We start from the raw sequence: 21,215 nt of genomic DNA, 5'->3' as shown, positions 1-21,215 counted from the left end.
CTGTAATCATTTTATCTCTCAGGATTAATGGCACCGAGCAATAAACTCGCATCCTAATTATTGTAATTATTTCTTTCTTTGTACGTCAGCCTTGGTAATGATGTTTTTACAGCTGATGGGATGGAAGGGAGGGGAGAAAAAGAAATATTGTCACAGTAATGAAGAGCGAGCAATGAGCATACTCCTTTCCACTCGCTTTTTTCAAGGTTTTAGAGCCCACTTGAGTTTCTTATTCCCTAAGGTCCCAGAAATTAGCAGTGATTGTCCTAATACTGCAAAGCAGCAGCAATCTATGACTAAATTCCTAATTGATTTTTAAGTACCTACCTCCTGCTTTAGCCCTGGAGATGCCTGAATGTCTCCAAAGTCCCCTGCACACATAAGTACCCACTACATACTTAGAGCTGCCTATTTCTTGGTAGCCAGAGTAGCTCACTCCTTTTCTTAACCTCAGGCACGGCTCACAAGCTCAGCGTTACACCAGTCTCATCTATGGGAATTGCGTACAGAGAGGGCAGAAGCTACTTTAATCACCATTTAAAATTCATACAGTCTTCCAGAGGCTGGAATTCAGCATCCATTTCTTCCCCAATGCATTAGCACAACGATGGGAGGCTCCAGTATGGAGCTGCTTGTCTCAGCTGCTGGCCATGAGGGTTTTATTGGTGCTGCAGCCCAGGTGCTGGAGAAGAACAACATTTACCCACGCACTGTAACCCCAGAGCATGGACTGGGGAGGAACGCAGACCCAGATCATTTTTGGAAGGTGTGGTTGGCTGCTCAGCTGCTTGGTGGTGACAGCAGCTCCGACTTAGAGTAGCTGCTACTAAACACACCACAGAGGAGACTTTACAGAGGAGAAATGTGGGCAGCTAAGATACTACAGGAGAATTTGTAAAGCACCCACATCTTGGTTTAGAGACCTAACACTGGATGCCGAAGGGGATAGCAGGCACTTAAGGCCAGACATCAGCTCTGCACCAGCTGGGAAGGGCTGGTGGGTGCTTGGCTCCTGTTCCAGGATCACCTACAGCATAGATGGAAAGGTGTCCACACAGAGTCCTCCCTCTGTCCATCCCCTTCTTCCCATCCAGATCCAAAGCTCTGTGCAGTCTCCTCAGTACCAAGCAGTATTAGACAGGCCCCGTGTGTAAGCAGTAACGGGCCCTGAGGTTCTCTCCTGTGCTGGTGGGAGGTGCTGTCGTCTACGCTAGTGTGCAGTTTTAATTTGAACCAGTAAATTAAAACTTAGCTGAGGCCAGTAATGGGCAGTGGACCTTGATCACCAACACTGATGGGACGGGCCTTAGGCTCCATGCACCACAAACATTTCATTTAATTACCCATTACTGAGAATTCTGCAGCCAGATCTTTTGTGGGGATCTTTCTTCTTTCTTTGGTTTTTCATACTCCACCCAACAAAACTGCTAAATGAACCCATTTGCTTTCATTTTGGTCACATTTTGTGTAGGGGTACCTTTTTAATGACCAATCAACATTTCGTTAGAGAACCAAGGCAGCAAAGCTGCTCTGTACCGCAGCCCATCTCTGACACTGGACCCTTTCCATCCTGCACATCCCAGTTCAAAAAGCTTCCTACTCCATCTTTACTGTGAAGGGAACAAAATGAAATGCAAGCAGCAACCACTACCCCACAGCCCCAGTTCTAAACTCTGACCCCACTGGTTTCAGCAGCCCCCTCCACAACATCAGGGCTGTTTCAGCATGGGGTGGTACCATCCTCCCCGCCGCCTCATGCTGTATTTTGCAAGCTATAATTCCCAGCCTGTCTTGATCTTAAATAGTAACTTGTTCCAGTAGAGGTGGGCCTCCTACCCTCAACAAATATCTGACTCCTAAACCACGGTTTAATTTGCACATTAGTCTGATTTACTGGGCTCCTTCCTGGCCATAGGGACCTTCCAGGAGTCCCTGCTGGGCAGTGCCTCTCCACCGCCAGCTCCAGCCCCTTTGGAGGGCTCGTTCCCTTTCAGAGCCGTCTTTCAGGATGACACTTGCGTTACTCAAGTCCTCGTTCTTCCCCATTTCTCCCTGACGTTTCAAAAATAATTACCAGTGGTTCAGTAAGTTCATTAGCAAACTCCCTTAGGACCCTGGGCTATGTATCATCCAGCCCTGCTGATTTGTGGATAGGCTCTAATCAAGTGTTTCAAGTCTCTCTCTCCTTCCTCCTCCTTTCAGATTAACAGTTATTTTGACAAGATTCTCATTATTTCCTATTTCCTAGCAGTACCCAGGGACTAGGCTTATTTGAGTCCTCACTGTTGTCATTGCAAGTTTATTTTTAACTTCAGGCTCTGCTTCTCCGCAAGGACATCAGAGTTCTGTGTTCTTCAGAAACACGTGGCTTTGCTGGTGCCATTTTAGTCTCAGTTCATACTGGGTCTTCCAGTGCTCTCTGTCCTTTGCCTTCGTCACTTTTCATTATTCTTCTTCCTGCTGCTCCAAAATTAGCCAGAAGGATAAAACTTCACTTTCACCAAGCCTACAGGGTTACTGCCCTTCTCCAGCTTCTTAGATCTAGGCCACTTTCTTGGCTGAAATTAAATCCTCATCTTCTCTTCCCTCTTTTTCTCTGAGCACAACCATCTACCGGCTGCTCTGGGAAGGGACCCCAACCACCAGAAAAACAACTGCCAGCCTTGTCCAGCTTAACAATATCTTTAAATTTTGGGGGACAAACTCAGGCTCCCCAGCAGATGGAAAGCAGAGCTATCCCCACTTTTGGGTTCCCCCTGCATAGCGGGAAGGCTGCACGAGGCCTGCATAGGGTTTTCCCACCCAGCTGCCTGGGCCTCTGTCATCCTTCTGCCCTTTCCAAATATACACACGGGAGCCCAGCCCCTCGTTGTCTACCTTAATTAGCCCAAAGCAAATGTCACACCCTGGGCACGATGGCTGGAGAGGCTGAGGGGTTAAGTGAAAAGAGGGAGGAGGAAGAGATGAGGCTGAAGGGTGATTTTTCTTTCAAATACCTCTCGGGCCTATGCACCCTCTCTCCTATCCAGGGCCCACAGACCACAGGATTAGCCCAGCCTCATTATCCTTGATTTGCAAGAGATGGCTCAAGTTGAACACTTTAATTTTTAAAATGCTCCAGCTGTGCATCCCCCAACCATGAGATCTGTGTGCCCCAGGCTGGATGTCCCCTTGGCACCATCCCTCCTGGGTGGGCACGGAGGACAGCTCAGGACCTCCAGGCTCTGCAAGCAGGGAAGGGACTGAGGCAAAAGAGCTTTTTTTGGAGGGTTTTTATTTCCCTCTTTGCAGCATTTATTAATAATTAGACGGGCAGCTTGAAGCCAGGGGTTATTTTACACCACATGAGGGGGAAGGGACCCCAAATTGCCTGGATTGCTTTTACATGTGCATAGCATTATGGGTCCACATCATCCTGCTGTGTTTTCTGCAGATCCCACATGAGGGCCAGAGAAACACCTTATTTGAACTAATTTTTGTTGTTTAAATTAGAGACAACATTTATCTACCTGGCAGGAACATAGAAAGGATTAATTTGGGGGAGAGAAGGGAGAGGGAAGAGAAATGCCAACACAGCTTTATATAGATAAGAATAAAAGGTGTGTTCATAGTTTACCCCTTGTTACAAAAGACTCGGTTTGGTTTAAGCCTAAAAAATAAAAACTTCTGGATAAGAAAACTTAATTTTTTATTTTATTTTTTTTTTAATACAGCGCTGTGGTTCTGGATGGAAAAATTTATGCCACTGGTGGAATCGTTAGCAGCGAAGGACCTGCCCTGGGAAACATGGAAGCCTACGACCCCAAAACAAATACGTGGACACTTCTACCAAATATGCCCTGCCCTGTTTTTCGACACGGCTGCGTAGTAATCAAGAAGTACATCCAGAGCGGCTGACATTACCCAGGAGTTGGATGGAGAACTGTTTGTACCTGCAAGAATACTACTACTACTTCAGAAACAACAGCAGCAAAGCCAGCCAGTGAACATACTGCTCTAAAGTCTTGAATAGTGTCTACATTGAATGTAGAAAAATCATCCTCACCTTTTGGTGAACGAGGAGCAGAGAGCTCCGTGCTATGTAAAATATTGTAACTTAATAATACAAGGGTGTCACTAGATGTTATAGTGGCACTTGTTCTGGACGTCGGCTTTTGGTCAACCCAGGTGCAATAGAATTTCACATATTTTTTAAGCTGGGGAAGAGAGGAAAAAACAAACAAAAAAAAAATCTGCATTTTACTTCTAGAGCTCAAGCTTGATTCTTAAAATAACCATGCAGATTAGTTTTACTATTACACTTTAAGCATCAGTCTATTTGAAAGGTCAAAGTGTCCTTACCACTTTGATTCCTACATCTGTTTTTAACAAATACACGCTTTTCAATACCAATGACTGAGAGAAGTCTTGTGTGACAGATGGCTTATGCTGGTGTCAGTCTTCCATCAGATCAAGCAAACCGTGCAGGTCTCTAGAGCAGGGCCCAGAGCGGGAGTGAGGTGGGGACTGGGGAGAAGAGGAGCCATTGGTAATAAATCCCATGTACAATGATTAAAAAGGGTCTGCTGGGCTGGATGAGTCTCTGCTCCCGGTGATACTCGTGTGGCTGTGCCCACAGGTGGTGGTGGGGCTCCCAACCTTTTCCTCCTGGTTTCTGCTGATGAGCAAACGTGGCCGTGCTTGATTCCTGTAATGCAAAATGAAAACGGTTTCGATTCCAGAGGCATTCTCCTGATAAAGCGGCTTTACACGTCTGCCGATTGGGATCACACTAAAACACACGGCGTGGTGTGGGATTTCCACCTTTTCAACAAGCGGAGAAGATGCCTCCTGTTGTGGCTGCGCATTCAGTTTTGGCTCTCAAGCAAAATTCCTTACATTGGCATATACGCCACTATCTTTTATGTAAAGTCTGAGAAGTTTTTTTATTTTAGTTTAGTTTTCAAGGTTCCCCATAGGTCTGGAAACCTTACACTTCTCTTATTTACAGATTTTAAACACACAAGTTTAAATCCCATGGTAGAAAAATGCATAGACTTAAGCCCAGTATAAGAGACTTACAGTGATTACTATGTAGAGTTGTAAGTATATGCACAGCACAGGGGTTATATTTTTATATATATTAAAATATTGTCTATCCAGAGAGCATTGTGATGTGGAAATTCTTTATAAATTTATACATTAAAGGATCAAATGGGAGATGGACCGGGTAACATAGAGGGGGCAGGGGAAAGAACCATAAAATTCACCAATAGGAAGTAACCCCAAGCTAAGGATTGTCTGATTTCTTTCCAAGTAGAGGAAAAAATGTTGCCGTACTTGCCTTTGCAGACTCAAATCCCAGATGCCATGCCGGTAGGGTCCTGTACAGGGCGTGGGTGAGATCTTACAGTCACTATCTGGTTGAATTTCATACCAAATATGCTAGCCTTTTTATACTGAGGGAGGTCTGCCTACAGCTTCGGGGAAATCAATGCAGATGGTTAGCTAATCATCTTATTTTATTAATAATCGTTTATAAAATAAAACAAAAAATGACATTTGTATCTTGCAGTATTTAAAGAAAAAGTGCTCAAGTCAGCTGAGTCAAGCTATAGGGCGACTCAAGTCTCATTTTGACAGTGAGGTTCCAGCCTTTGTTATGCAGTCATTTTATTTATTCTTTAAAGAAAAGAAAATAAGCACAACAAAATTATATACTAGTATGTCATTTAAAGTATTTATGTCAAACAGGGTGCAAGTGTGAACCTAAAGATTGGAGCACAAGTTTCTAACTGCCTGGGGCAGGACTAATTTTAGTGTTGGTGTGTGTCTACCTCCAAAGGAGGTGCTACCTGTCAGCAAGACCTAAACACATTCAACATTTCCAATTTAGCTTATTTCTTCATTTCTCACACTGGAACAAAACTGGCTATTTCTGTGAATAATATTAAAAACAGGGTTATCTGTAATGGTATTGTATATAGTTTATGTTTACTGTTAAGTTCTTGTTATATTATAATAAATATATTTATAGATCTAGATTCAGCATCCAGATTGGATTAATTTTGTCACAACTGACCAAGAAACAACTCTGCATGAATGGTGACGTCAGGTTTCATCCCAGCCACGGATGAAAACTTACTCATTCCACCCAGATAGCTTCTCTTCAGATCCAAAAATGTATTACTGATACCTCAGTGCTCCATCCAAAGTATCCATTGTCATTTCAGAAAAAACTCTTAGGAGTTATTTTGGGTTTCATTCAGAAAGACTGTTTCTTCTTCCTATATTTTCCCAAACCTAGTAGTACATAAAGCACAAAAGGGTTTAAGGTAATTTAGGAAGCTATCTTGAAACAAAACCACCGAGACAGATTTTATTTTATTTTATTTTTAATTTAAGTGACAGTTAGGATTTGTAGTGCACTGCTGCTGCGATGGCTACAAGATGAAAGCCACTTTTGCCCTATGGCCAAAATCCCTGGTATCCAGAGTGGGAGCTCTGTCCCTCACTGGACACATCTTTCAGAGAGGACTTAAGTGCAGCCACTGATGGTTGCTTTGATGTTTCATTAGGGTGTCATCTGGTAGCCGTAAAACTGGATATGGAACAAAGATGAGCCAAATATAACCAGTCCCAAATACCTCCGCAGTGGAACATTTCAGCCGGATCTCAGGAGGTAATTTCTGTTCTACACATTAACGGGAGGAATCTAACGTACTTGGAAATTGTCTCAGTTCTCACAGAGTGCATCTTTGCAAGTATTTAGGAGTGCGAACCACAGGGTTTAAGTATTTCAGTTCAGACTCAGTGGCTGAGGTTGAACAGCCTGTGAAGATTACTAAAAGCCTTGCAATTCAATATTACACACCCGTGCTGCAATAATCCAGACCAAGTGGAATGAGTTGCCAACCTTTTCATCAACGCTCTGCAAGGATCTCTTACTCAGCACTGGTCAATAATACTTGGTAGGATGAACAAGACACAGGCTATTTGCTTTACTTGTATGTGGAAATTATTTTAGTTCCCCTCTGGGAAGTTGGCCGAGCGTTTTTGCCAAATGAATCATGTGCACATATCTGCTCGGAGATTTTTCTTCTTAAAAGCTTTAAGAAATTCAGAGGCCAGGCTGGCTCAGCTGCCTGCTCATGATAGAAACTCATTTGTTCGCTGGTCTGGCTCTCCCCTGGCTCACCTGGGAAGGAAAGGGATCTCCAAATGGGGCTGTTCGCTGTACCCAGGTAATCACCTACCCCTGATGATTTACACAAGTCAGCCACCACTCTGTAGCTGTTTCATCTAGCAGCAAACACTGCACTAATAACACCTCAGCAGCCGTCTTTTAATTAACTGCAGCTAGGTGTTAAGGCTGAGCTTAGTGCAGTGCAACTGGAGCGAGCTAATTAGAGCGTTCGTTAGGCTCCAGCCTGCCCTTGGTGCAGTCCAGACAAACCAAACGCCAGTGCGAGCACCCACTTTCCACAGTGCAGGGATTCGGCAGGAGAGGAGCCAGAGCCTGACTCCACGAGTACCATTACGTTTCATCAGCAGAGATGGCAAAGGCACAAACTGCTTCAAGTACTCACCCAGAATTTCTCTGAAAAAATTAGCAATGAACCCAAAGCTTTTCTCTGCTGTCTCAAATGCAAGGGCAATGACTCAGAGCCGTATTGACTCCCCATCACCAACTGGGAAAGGTGACTTAATGCTCAAGTGAGGGATAAACCTGCAAACAGCAGACGCAGTCAAGTCCTGGCAGGCTGCAACCTGCGCCAGGTCCCTTGCAAGATGCTGACTCCGTATCCACTTGGACATTTTTACAACTTGTCACGCTAATACAAGCTTTCTAAATTGGATGAGACCCTTAAGCTCACCCTGTTAATGCCTCCTTTCCCATTTCAAGTCAGCTCAAAAACAGGAGCCGAAACACGCTTTCAGCTGAAGTAGAGATGTCAGCAGGCACGGAAAGGCAGTGGTAAGTTCCCATCGCCGGCGAGTGTGCTGTGTTGATAACTTCAGACTGCAGGAAAAGCCAGAAAGAAAATGGTCTGGAGGGAAGCAGATGGATGTGTCTCGGGCACAGTGTTCCCATCACTCATTACATTAAGCTGGACAGCGATACCAGCACAGAAACACAGTTTTTCCTCCGAAAAGCCAATCTGTTTGAGGCATGATTAAACACTCGCCGAGGTCCGAATTCGTGAAAGTCAGAGCTGCCATCTCAGGCTCCTTAGCCAAGCTGTGCAAGCATGACAGGCATAGCAGCAACTGCTGGAGACGGGAAATAAAAATGAGAGTGGCAGACTACCCGAAAAACAACGCTCCCTTTGCTAGTCACTGGTGTTTCCTCTTTAGATAGCGCACGCTACTTCCAGTAAATCCTGTTTAGTTAGTGGATTTCTTAAAGAAAACATGAATTTGTTACTCTTTATCTAACCAAATTCTACACACAGAATTAAATGGTTTGGCTCGGTCACTACCTGGGAGAAGGAAGCTCCAGTGCCGACATCAAGCCAAAGCTGCCTCTGAATCTTTCCTCAGTGGTGGTCTATACAGTGAAGGGTTGAAGGCTGCCTCTGCAGGTCTCAATTTCCTCATCTGTTATTTTTGAATGCATTCTCTTTTCTTTCCGAGTTCACATCCCAGACCTTGCACAGCAAGGTTCTTACTGGCAATGGTATCAAACCCCTCCACGATCTGTCCAGAGAACAGCATCAGTAATCCAGGTTTTTTAATAGCTTGATGGGCAACTTCAGCACGTAGCTTTTAGGCAAATTAACACAGAACTAGGAATTGCTATGAGAACTCGGGCTAAGCTGAGAATTGCTTGAAGTCATGCCCTGCACCACCGGCAATGCACACACTCACACACTTCTTCCATCGTCCAGCATGTGACCTTTTCTCAAGTTTTAGCTCCTACAGAAACTTGAGCTCTTCCTTTCTTCCCACCTCATTAAAGAAAAATATACAGGTTTATAAAAATAACTGCTCCTACAGGTAGAAAGGAACCAACTCCTCTCCACATCTTGGGAACTTGAAACAAAGCAATTTCTAACAATGTCCTTGTGCTGGTGGACAGCATCAGAGTAGGGATGATTGTGAGGGTGATGCACCAAATGCTGTAATTCTTAAGAGCTGAGCATCACAGAATCATTATGGTTGGAAAAGACCTTTAAGGTCACCAAGTCCAACTGTTAACGCTCTACCAGAAACACTGTCCTACCACCCAAGTGAAAATAATCAGCTCTCACAAAGCAAGCCCAAATTTCCAAGCCCACTGGAATTTCTGTAGGCAGTTTCCATTAAAAGAGAGCATCCTTTCATAAGCTATTTACTTCCACGTCCCATGAACACAGAGCTCCATTACTTGACACCAAGTTCAATTTTACCTGCTTCAATTTGTGCCCAGTTTTTCTGCGAGCTGCTTGTTTATGTACTAGAACATACAAATGCCACACACGGCCTTTCCAGGGAAAATGAAGAGGTGAAACGTGGCAGGGAGTGCTGGGGAACGGCTCACTCTTCTCTATTGGGCAAGAAGCATCCAATGGGGATTAAGATGTCCAGACTGCATCCTACCTGGAGAGGATGTTAGACCTTCCCCCGTGGATAAAGGTTTTCAAATTCAGGAGGTAACCTAATACTCAACCATCTCCTGAAAGCCCAGGAGGCTCTGCCCTGCTGACATTCATTTTTAATAGCACATGGGTATTTTGGAAGAAGTGCTAATAATGTGGCAGTTATCAAAAGGGCAAGAGAAATGAGTGGGTAATTACAGGGCATTCACCTGACATCAATCCCAAGTAAAAATGGAAGATGGTATCTAACTAAACTGATTATGAATCAAAGAGATAAGAATAAATACGACAATCTTCTAGAAAATCAGCTGTGTCACACAAGCCTGATCTCATTCTCTGACAGGATTACACATTTGATTGATAAGGTAATAGATTTTCAACAGCATGTGACAAAATACTTCAACTTTCTCACTGTACAGTATTCAGACAGCAAATATTAAACGGGCTAAGAATAGGCAGATTGATTGAGGAATATCTCATCTGTTCAAGTAATTCTCCATTTGGTGTTATCAGAGTATTGCTAATGGGGGAATCCTCTTCTTCCAAAGTTCTTGAAGGGAAATGTTGACATAAATCACTTGTCCCAGACCTGTGGAGACAGAGATTAGCAGAGCAGAAGTAAGGAGGACTGAAAAAACTCGTATGTTCAGTGCTGGCTCCTCTGGTCACTACAAAGAAACTTCTCTTAATAAGGCCAAGGAGGACCTCAGAGAGGTGGGAACAGGGAACACTGGCATCCAGGGTGGAGAATGGCATCGTGAAAAGCTGCGAGGCTGACAGCAGTCAAGCAACAAGAGCTCCCAGCCCAATTTCACAGCATAAGAGGACTAAATCGATCTCTGGATGTGTAAAAAGGGGAAGAGTGAGTAGGAATCAGTGATTTTTAGCTCTATATATATCGCACTGGTGGGACCAATGCTGGAATATCACATCAATATCCTCTGTGAACAAATGTTTTAGAAGATGTTGAAAAATTGACCGACAGCAGAAAAGAGCCACAGGATTGACTTAAAGGCTGGAGAAAATGCAGTGAAGGCCATAAAGAGCTCTTTCTGCTCAGCAAAAAGATGACCGAGAGGCTACCTCACCACAGCGCATCAGCGTCTTGGAGGGGGTGAGATCTACACATCAAGAGTCCAGAACATAAAGACAAGAAGCACCACCTGGGAGTCAAAGCCAGACCAAAATGAATGAGTAATAAGGCACATGTTGCTGTCAGTGAGCTTAGCCATGCCACGAAAGGCTCAAAGATCACAACCAGACCCTGTGCACGCATCAGATTAAAACAAGTGTGCCCAGCATCTGGTGCAACACACCAGATTTTTCTGCTGACATGAATAAACCCAAATTTTTATTACCAACTGCTAAACATTTAAATCATTGTTAGGATTCCATTTTCAAAATTTATTCTCATATATTGAAAAGATTAATACTAAAATTTATGCTCGGCTCGTGCTTTCGTGACTGTCCTCTGAATCTTGTGAAAAGGAAGCTTTCTGCCTGCGGGACATGCTTTAAATTGTAGAGCAAGACTCTGCAGCACTCTAACCCCAACATAAGGGCTAGACATTTTAAACCAGTTGCATCTCCAGTGCTTCATGAAAATGTAGACTTCCATGTTTGTATTTCTTATACTTAAAATGTCAACACAGAACAGTAATTTATCATTAAACTGATGTTAACTGCCACATAAAACATGAGAGTATTCACATCATATATCCTTTATCTCTAACCTTTCACAGTGTCAGACAATGCAGGGGGCATCACTTCAAAACTCACTTCAGAATGATATTAATTAGAAACGTAAACCAGATTGGCAGCGTGTCCTTGCGTGGCACCAAAACCAGGCATCGCTGCTCTTCCAGGCAGCCTCCACGCACAGAGGAATTCTGCAAGGTGTGATGAAGGCAGCAAGAAAACACAAAACCTTTGAGGGAACTAGAGCTGGGCATCTGGAGATGAGAAATCATTCCTTAACTAAAACAACATTATATTCTTTCCCCTCTACAGCAGAAACAATTTCTCAGCAAATTAATTTAGTCCAAATTTAACATATTTTTAGGATATTTTGGTCTCTGCTTTATTTCTGTTGCTGAAGAACTATTTCAAAAGGAACCCCCCTTTTGAAGTTTCCCCAAGGCTTCCCTTCCTCTCAACCCCCAGTCCCAAAGGTGAGAGGTCACCTACAGACTGCTGCTTCCATACAGACACAGCCGAACATCTCTGGGTTACAGCACAATTCAAATTTTACGTTGATGCAAAGGGGTTGTGATTCATCTCCACAAGAAACCCAGGAAGAGAAATGGTGTGAGCATTCCCAGCAGCCACCCAGTTGCAGGGACCTGGACGTTTCTCACGCACACGCTGCCAAATTCCCACTTGCCGAGACAGAAGTACAGCAAACCAAGCACAGAATGGAGTCGGCACAGCAGAGCTGTGCAGTGCCAACACGGCCCAAGTGCTGCAGCACCAACGCTCCAAACACAGAGCCCGGACCTCCTCCTCTTCCACTCTCAATGTGGAGCATCCAAAAACACCCGAACACACAAATACCTCTTGCACCTGAAACATGAAAGCTGCTTTATTCCAAACCAAGATCCATCAGCAAACTGTAATGCGGCCGGCCGGGTTTGCACTAACACGCCACTAAAAATGGTGAATCCATTTGACATCTTAGCAACTTATCATATTTCTAAAGGAAAAAGATCTTCCCTGTTATTAAAGTAAGGCTCAATATAGCGTAACTCAAATGCATTCCTAAAATAAATGGAACTTAGCGGTCGTCACAGCCATTTACTGGCAGTGGGTTCAACCGAAATACACTCTTTATGTAAATGATCACACTGTAAAAAAATTACTCACCTAGAAATGGAATGAGGCTGAATTAATTAGTGTTAAAGTTTATAATCCCTCATTTTTACATAATAGTTACATGACCACAAGTGATGCATAAAAGCAAGAGGAAAAAAAAGAAGTGTTTGGCTTCATTAATCAGTTCATGAGTTTACTGATTTAGCTTTCAAAATTTATTCACATACAGTGCTAACTTAAAACCCCGTAAATTACAAGTCCAAATCCAAATCCTACCCAAGATAGAGAACAAAAGGATCTAATTTTTAATTTATTTAAATAAATTATCCAAAGAGCTTAAAGGAGGAAACAGAGGATGTGCAGCACTAGAAATTCATGGAAATACAGGAAATTGCATTTCAAAACTACATTGAAGGCAGAAACCAGCAGCAGAAGGAAGCAGTGAACACCTGGAAAATGTGAGTGATGCACACACTTTTACTGAGGCTTTATGAACAACACATGATGCAAACCAACTATTCCTAACTCATGCTTTCGATGCACCAAAGTTTGGGAACTATTTTTACAAGAATCCTCTTGTTGATGCCCAAATAAAGCACAGCTTTGTCCCTTTTCACTGATTATTTTTACAGCCACTGTCAGAAATCAGGCCTGAAACTGTTCTGTTAACGTGGCCATCACCAATCCTGAAAGACAAACAGATACACAAGACCTCATGCCCTTCAGTCCTTACTCACAGCCCAAAAAACCCTTGGATGGTGTTCAATGTAGTGCTGGTATCTGCCATTCAGATACACCACCACCAAGCCAGGGCTCTCACTGATCAACTACTACATTACTGTGTTTACAGAGTAAGTTATATATTTTGTTTAACAGCCAATTGTGCTTTCAAAGCTGCAAATAAAAGCAGAATTGGCATCAGATGTGAAACAAGTTACTACTATCTGCTTCCTCAACTAGTTGTGTGCCCAGGACCCCCATAGTTTAAGGTACACAGAAAGGAAGAGAGGAAAATGAGAAGGTGTGATTTATGTCCTGTACCTCAAGAGAGGCCGTAACAGATTTGTAGAACAGCTTCTCATGCTCTGTTCCACATTACACACATCACATGCAGTTTGTTAGCTCTGGATAAACTACCACTGAGTAAGATGCGAGTTGATTCTTCGCTTGCATAACCTCTAGCCGCTTGCTCTCCTGTGCATCAACTATTTTCAGGAACTAAAGGATTTCCTAGATACATTAGAAGTTTATCTTTAAAAAAAAAAATAAAAAATAAAAAAAACCAACACAAAAAGTAAGGACTTTGATAAACAGAGAGGAAAGAGAGCATTTCTTTACAAAAACCTCTAATGAGGAACTGGAATTACTGGGACGCTGACGCTCTATAAGCAGTCCTGGGTGGTACCCTGCAACTGAACACAAAACACAGCCCAAACACAGAGCTTAACTTCATAACAACTGCATTAACTCATCAACGTACAGGGCTAATTTCACTTTGTCACTCAAACTCATGAATGTGTTATTTTTTTTCTTTAGTAGACAAACACTGAAAGCAAAATTATGCTTTAAACAACTAAACAGCAAGATCCCCAAGAAAAATATCTGAACTGTGAAATCAAGGAGGTCTGGTAAGAAAGAGACCGATATCAGCTATTAGGCAGCACTCCTATTAAATACATTTTTGAAGGAGATAAAGCTGTGTTTTCTTGTCATCTTTATTCAAGTATTTCACAGCAGTTATATTACAAATTACAGTAAAATGTTCAAAATTTCCAGAAGTTCAAAAAATTAAATAACTTACTTCAAACTAACGTAAATGCAAAATGCAAAACATCAATTTAAACACAGTTCTGAATAAAACTATAGAATCCAAAATATACCATAATTGATGAAGGAAGTCTACTTAATCCACGAAGTAGACACACGTTAATGAAACCAAACAGGACTCCCCCATGTCTAAATAACCCAATGTACAAGATACAAAAGATGCAAGTACAAGCCCAAATTCAAGCTTATGTGTGATTACAAAACAAAATAAAAACGAAATAAATGACTATCAGCTGCAGGACCTGCCGTTCAGGAGAGACTGAAGGTAAAACCAGAGCTGACCCACCAACTTAATTTAAAAAAAAAAAAAAAAGGAAGACAAGATATTACAAAAAACAGTAATCCTATAAATACATTGGCATATGAGGAAATCAAGTAACAGTACAGAGGACACGAAACCAAACAAGAAATTAATCACAGGTGAGATTCAAGCTTGCAAATACAATTAACTCCATAGCCATCTACTTCACCCAAGAGCAACTCTGTCATCTCCAGGACAGCCCCATCTCCCTTCTCCTGGGCAGCCACGTTTCACTGACCCCAGCACAAGGACTCACACAGGAGTTTATTTGCAATTTTCACAACAAGAAACAAGGAAGAGAGGTCAATTTGTACAAACGCTTGCCAGTGCTATGCGGCAACATAAAAAATTAAAAACATACAAAGAGTAAACAAGTTTAGACCACATGGATAGATTAACAGCTGTTTTAACGCTATAACCACCAGACATCTGTAAAGGAAAACAAAAACTGAAGTGCGGTTATTTGGGCTAGGAAGGCGAGTGTATCATTTTAGGAAAGCTGTCCACTAGAACATCTGATACCAGCTACTTTTCTCTAACACAACATGGCAGCTCCTCAATTAGTAAAGATGCCTTTTAAGATTTTTCCCAATCAACAACTGACAGTAAGAATTTTCCTTTAGAAACCTGACCTTTTAGAACCATTTGCAACGCTAGGCATGAGCTTCAACTTCGTCTTCACTCACTGGTGACAAAAATCCTCAACTGTTTTTATTCATATAAATTTATTATCTTCTTAAAAATGTATGCGGTTTTATCTTCCACAAGTGCTGCTGTTACTTGAACAAAAACTTCTTTGAGTAAGTGAAACTGGAATAAATATTTTTAAAAAATTCTGCAGCAAGAACCTGAGACTTGCAAAAAACCCCTTTATCAGAAACTTGCTACAAAAAATCTGCTACATTTCATTTAATCAAATCTTAAAGTTTGTAACAATTTCCATCAAAATACAAAATGCTGTTAATGTACCAGACACAAAAATATCTCAAACAGGTATGATGCTAATAAATACTAAATGAAACATGGAAAAAATCCCATAATCAAATCTGAGATCAAAGAATCTCATTTAAAACGTGTTTTCTGCTTGTTTTTGCTGTTTTTTAATCGCACTTTCCCACCTAAAAAATACAGTGTTTCTGCATGGGTTGCATTTAGAAGGTGTAACTAGATGTACGTGAATGCTTGAAACCTTTTTCTGCCATTAGCTATGAAGAAAAACAAGTGGCATTCAGGGGAGAAAAAGATCTAAGAAAGAATTCTGTCGAACCATAATATACAAAGCACTTTGGATTACTGCAGTAGCCCAAGGCCCATGTTTTGTTTCTCTGCAGCGCTACACTACTTTCAGCCGGACAGGTGGAGACAAGTACCTTAGCTTCAGCTTGTAAATGGGAGCAGAGTGATTACAGTCCTCCATGAACACTGTTGGTAACTAAAATACAAAAAGCTGAGGTAGCTCAGTATCTCTGCAGTAGTCCAAGACTGTTTTCTCTAATTAAAAACTAATCACACTGTGTTGCATATTTCTGGAAAGACACTTCCGCAGCTACATAGGGACAGTCACAATGAATGGGTAACGATGGGAACACCAGCTAACTTCTCTCTAAAACACCTTCCACGTCAGTTTGAAATCAATCAGCCCAGGTAACGTTTAAATACTGAGCTGGTGATGAAACATGTTTTTCTTGAAACTGCCTAGACTGTCCTCTCCAGTCTCCAGAAAGGAAAGGTTTTGAACGACACAATTCAGACCCAGAGATCGTTGGTCCAAACAGACCGAATCAAAAGGCTGTCCTCCAATCCCCCACATCACCCATGCTTTGCACAGACCAAGTTGTGAAGCCCAGTTTAAGTTTTATTTTCAAGTGAGCTTGGGCTCCAGGGCTTTGACCAGCTATAGTGTCTTCTTACCTGCACCGCACAGTCCAAGCTACATTACAAACATGGAACTTCAGAAAGAAACCTGCCCGTATTAAACTTGGTTTTCTTAAAGAACTCAAAATGGAAAACCGAGAGACGGTGGGAAAATGCTTCATTTTTAGCAACACAGAACAGTTTCACTGTGTAACTTGTTTCTAAAACAAATATATACCAATGAAAAAGGAATTTCACCATTTTGGTAAAGTATGTGGCTTTTTCAGTGTGTCTTAGTTTAGTTCTGTAGAGCAAGACAGGCATTATAGAACCATAACACTGGTTGCCATCCAATGAAGAGAACACAAATCATCCTTTTGGAGATCTTCATTCTGAAGACAGCTTTCTAACATTCTCATTTGCTATAATCCAAACCAATTGATTAGCCTTATCTTTCTCAATTGACTAAAAGGCACATTAAAGGCAGTTCTAGAGAGCCTCATCTTCAAATTACTGTACATCCAGTTACTCAAGATTCCTACCACAATGCATCATTGCCTTCTTAGAACAGATTTTTTTGTCCGTTACCCCAGAGAAGAGAAAAATTGGAAAAAAAAATAAAAAAGGCTGCCTGTTTAAAAATATTCAACTTAGATCTGCTCTTTCCAGTTCTCTTGTATGTGTTGGTCTCCACTTTGCCTGGTTTCCCCAAATATAATAATGCATGTAGAGTGAACAAGAGCAGAAGTGAGAACAGTTTCTGTAGCACCAAAAATCTCCAAGCTGTGGCATTGTATTCTTTATTTATATCAGATACAACTATATGAAGTTCCGTTTGGTTCTTGTAGGCTGGTTGGTTTCAGGTACCTGAGACGATAGCACCAAATTCAACAGAAAGAAAAAGAGAGAGCACTTAAGACCAAGGCTCCGCACGTACTTGGTGCAAATGGAAATTGAATGGCTCAGAGGACTGCTCTCCCATGAGCAGTTTGAGAGGATAAACCCACCCATCTTGACGAGTTCACAGGAATGTTTCAAACACATGAACTGTTCTTTCCATCTCCTGCAAGAGACAGGGCATCAATTATACATAAGTACACAGAGACAGGAATAAAGTTACATTACATAATTGTATACACTGGGCTATTTTTTTTTCAATCTGAACAAATAATTAATATGAAAATAGACACTTCTGTTTATTAGTTGCAATCTGCCAGCAAAATACGGTAAAAGAGGAAACTAATTAAAGGAGTATTAATGCATAAAAGCACTCCACTATGACGGTCCATGAGAAAATCAAAGTGTATTAGGGTCACTTATATAATTAATGTACTCAATATGTATTAAGAAAGCATTGCAGCGGCACACTGCAAGAATTCAAGTCTTACTGCACACTTATGCTATCAGTGACCCAGCTGTAAACACATATCTGCAGTTTGGAGAATCAAAGTAAAGATCAGTCTCTACATACTCCTGCTGGATAAATGACTTTTTCATCTACCTAACATTTGGAACAGACTTTCAACATATTTTTAGGTGAAGACAGCAGAGGAATAGCATGAAAACGGTTTGAAAAGTATTTTGCCGGAACACTACAATACCGTATGCTAAGCGCTTTCCAGGTTTTCTTGTAAAATATTTATGGAAAGAACCATTTAGTGTTCAGCGACCCAACAGGAAACTAGCAACTGTCCTTTTCCCAGCAGGGTTGGTTATCAGTTGCATCAAGAAGCTGATCCAAACACCTCTCCAGCCAAAAGAGTGATGCAGGAGGGAATACATGTCCAGAGTTAGGATCAGCCTACGCCAATGGTGAGACGACCAATTCACTGCTGACATGGACAGGAGGCCATTGATAACAAACACTTCAGAGGCAAAGGATGACAGCAAAGCAGACCACTGGCTTACATCAAGCCGTATTGGACTTTCCCAAGGGTATACTTACCCATCTAGAGAAAGTCTGCAAACTTTTTAAGGTCTTGTCTGAAAGTCACAACCAGTGAACTACACTGGTACATTTCTGGAGGTTTTTTGGCCCAGTCATGCATATGCAAGTAAGGGCAGTGGCAGCAACGTTGGCTCAGCATAGCTGTAAAGTAGCCACTTTCTGCCCACTGTTAGTCGTAACACAAATATGGAAACTCTTACTCCATTTTTACTCCCCTAGCATGTGCTTCTCCATCCTACTGTATTCTCTCCTCTTTTTCCTCCATTCTTTTAGGTTAAATTCTTACTCCTTTTCTGCTGACAGTACTAGAAACTACCTGTTTCTTAAGTCATTACTACACTAAACTTTTTTCCTGTTTATAGATACCTTCCTCAAAGTCTATTTAAAGCTTTTGCCTGATAGTACAACAGTAAATTGATACATTAACTTAGTTCTTGAAAAACCAGTCTCACAAAATTCAGATAAAATAAAAGAAACTGCACAACATCACCTCTGTAAGTTGTGATTTGTCATAGTCTCTACGATGTCTGTAGATGCACTGACTGAGGAGCGAATACAATCTCTCAAGTTGGTCAACAGTCAGGTTGTGACTTTTCTTAACCACCAAATCAAGGAGTTTCTGTTGGAACAACAAAAGGTAAAGTTAAGAGGGCTTTTATAATCTTTTTTTTTTAATTTTGTAACGACAAATCAGAAATAAGATCTCCTTCTGAAGCCCTATTTTGGAGGGATACATGCAAATAAAATCAGCCACATCTGGTTATAAGTAAGGCCACTGCTTCCATGTTGATCTAAAAGGACTCAATGTCTCTCTTCACTTCTGTTTATACCCACACTTCTTCCTTGTCTTAGATTTTATACTCAGTATAGCTGGGGCAATGTTTGTTCTGTTTGAACGGTATTTCATCCTACTCCATCTTGGTCAATAATTATGACAAAGCAAACCACAAAAACTGCCCTGATTGCTGAAGCAGACATTTTAAAGAACTTACATTGGTGTGAAATCATAAGTACCACCAAATGGAAACACATTTGGAATTCCACAAACATTGAAAAATGCTACAATAAAGGAAAGGTGGGGGACAACACATGCAGAACTGCTCATAAACAAAAGGTGAAAGGGTGTATTTTACATCGTAGCAGACAGTAAATTTTAAGAATGTTTTCCTCTCATAACACTTCTATTGTTGCTGAAAAGATGATCATCCGTACTCCACAGCCAGTGGGATCTACATTTTCTAGTAGGTCAAGCTAGTTTCTACAACAGAAGACAGCAAATTTTATTGTAACTTTGCTTAAAAGAAGACAAAACTGAAAGAAAATTAACTAGCAGGGGTTCATTCTGTGACGACAAAACATCAGCACAAATTCCAATTTGTTTTCCAATCCGCTAACAGTTCTTTCCACCCAGTATACGTACACGGGAAGAGAAAAGATGTTAACTCCTAATTACCAGGCACCCAGCCGTTCCTCACTAACTGGCAAGTCCAATTAACACACAAGAGTACCTGCAAAAACTGCAATTAAAATAGTGGACTGCTGTGCCATTACTGGATTTGTAAAGGTAGTAATGATGGGACAGTCAGGATTCAGTAGTTTCATTAACTTTTCATCCAAAAACCACCGATCGATAAATCATCTTCAAAAGTTACTGCTGCCATAATATTTTGTTTGCATTAAAAAAAAAGGAAATGTTGCTTCATAGCAGAGGAAGGAAGCATTTTTCATTGCCAGTTCTAATTTTTCATTACCAGCTCTAATTAATTTTGCAGTTTCATTACCTTTAGTCTGTCATGGTCAACAACGACAGAGGGTATGGGATCCAATGGTTCGTCTGGGACCTGATCCAAACTTGTGGGCTTTGACTGTTCCATAGCAACTTTTCGTGTTTTCTTGCTTTTGAACATACCTGCAGTTTGAAAAACAATTATTAGCCCTGTCAGTCTCTCAAGATGAACAGTGTGTTTCTCCACTTTGCTTTGAATTTTGCTTGGTTAGTTTGCTGGGTTGGTTATTTTCTTGAACCAAAGAAGTATAATTATAGCAGTGCACATTTTTCATCAGCTTTGCCGAATTCTGAATGTTTATAGGTACACAAAACCACAGTTCAGAAAACACACATGAAACTGGGCATCTTTTAAAACTGAACTCCAAACAGACAATTAAATGTCACTGAGACTTTTTCCACTGTAGCATTTCTACTTAGCAACATCAAATTACAGTTTCTAAGTGAAGTTCAAATATTAAACTCATGCTCAAAATCTTTCTGCCTACGTGAATCAAATCTTCATTTTTCTCTGCAAAGTGTACCATGTCTTCATCTCCACAGTATCTCAACATCTGCTCTACTCCTGAAACTTCATGCTTTTGTGACACACTTCTGTTTCCTTCCACCTCTACGTTAAAGCTGCTGTCCAGTCCCACTGCAGAGAACAAGATATTTTTACATCTCCTGATTCTCCCCCTACACTCAGTCACTGTTATTCTCCTCCTCAACTATTTACAGTGCCTGTTTTCTGAGGACTCCTTGTTGTTACAACCATCCTTAACGTATACAGAATTCAACTACTAAAATTTAGAAGCATAAAGGCTTTTAACATGCATCAAACACTTCTTCTGATATTGTTAGGACCTTTCTTGGACTATTCTCCTTACCCTTAGAGAAAATACATATGTACAAACAGCCAACATGTATAGAGTGATATTCTCATAATTCAGATCTCTCATTAAAGCTCATTTACTTTGTAAATCTCAGCACTAACTTCTGAAGTAAAGATTTCGTTCTTTTAGATAATTCTGAAAAGCTAATTAAAAAGGCAATCATGCATAAGGCTTTTATTTCTCTTCCCTGAGGAAAATACGTCTCTTGTCTTCAAAGGACACGGCCCCTTCTTTTATGCACGACCAGTATTTC

At 41.3% G+C, this 21,215-nt stretch overlaps 2 protein-coding genes across 2 annotated transcripts in view; one reads left to right on the top strand and one right to left on the bottom strand.

Moving 5' to 3' along the window:
- The window catches only part of KLHL29 (kelch-like family member 29), a 68,200-nt gene extending 64,094 nt beyond the window's left edge, over positions 1 to 4,106 (top strand). Inside the window, exon 9 of the mRNA XM_010195147.1 lies at positions 3,714 to 4,106. Within this exon, the coding sequence (XP_010193449.1) occupies positions 3,714 to 3,897 (184 nt within the window). The 3' untranslated portion in view covers positions 3,898 to 4,106. The remainder of the gene's footprint in view (positions 1 to 3,713) is intronic.
- A 13,268-nt stretch (positions 4,107 to 17,374) lies between these two features.
- ATAD2B (ATPase family, AAA domain containing 2B) overlaps positions 17,375 to 21,215 on the bottom strand; it is a gene marked incomplete at its 5' end in the record, with an annotated part of 58,058 nt that continues 54,217 nt past the window's right edge. Inside the window, 3 exons of the mRNA XM_010195148.1 lie at positions 17,375 to 17,416; positions 18,792 to 18,920; positions 20,083 to 20,210. Of these exons, the coding sequence (XP_010193450.1) occupies positions 17,375 to 17,416; positions 18,792 to 18,920; positions 20,083 to 20,210 (299 nt within the window). The remainder of the gene's footprint in view (positions 17,417 to 18,791; positions 18,921 to 20,082; positions 20,211 to 21,215) is intronic.

This window comes from Mesitornis unicolor, unplaced genomic scaffold (assembly GCF_000695765.1).
Source record: "Mesitornis unicolor isolate BGI_N332 unplaced genomic scaffold, ASM69576v1 scaffold3242, whole genome shotgun sequence".
Lineage (NCBI taxonomy): Eukaryota > Metazoa > Chordata > Aves > Mesitornithiformes > Mesitornithidae > Mesitornis > Mesitornis unicolor.
This window is presented reverse-complemented; position numbering and strand designations above follow the sequence as displayed.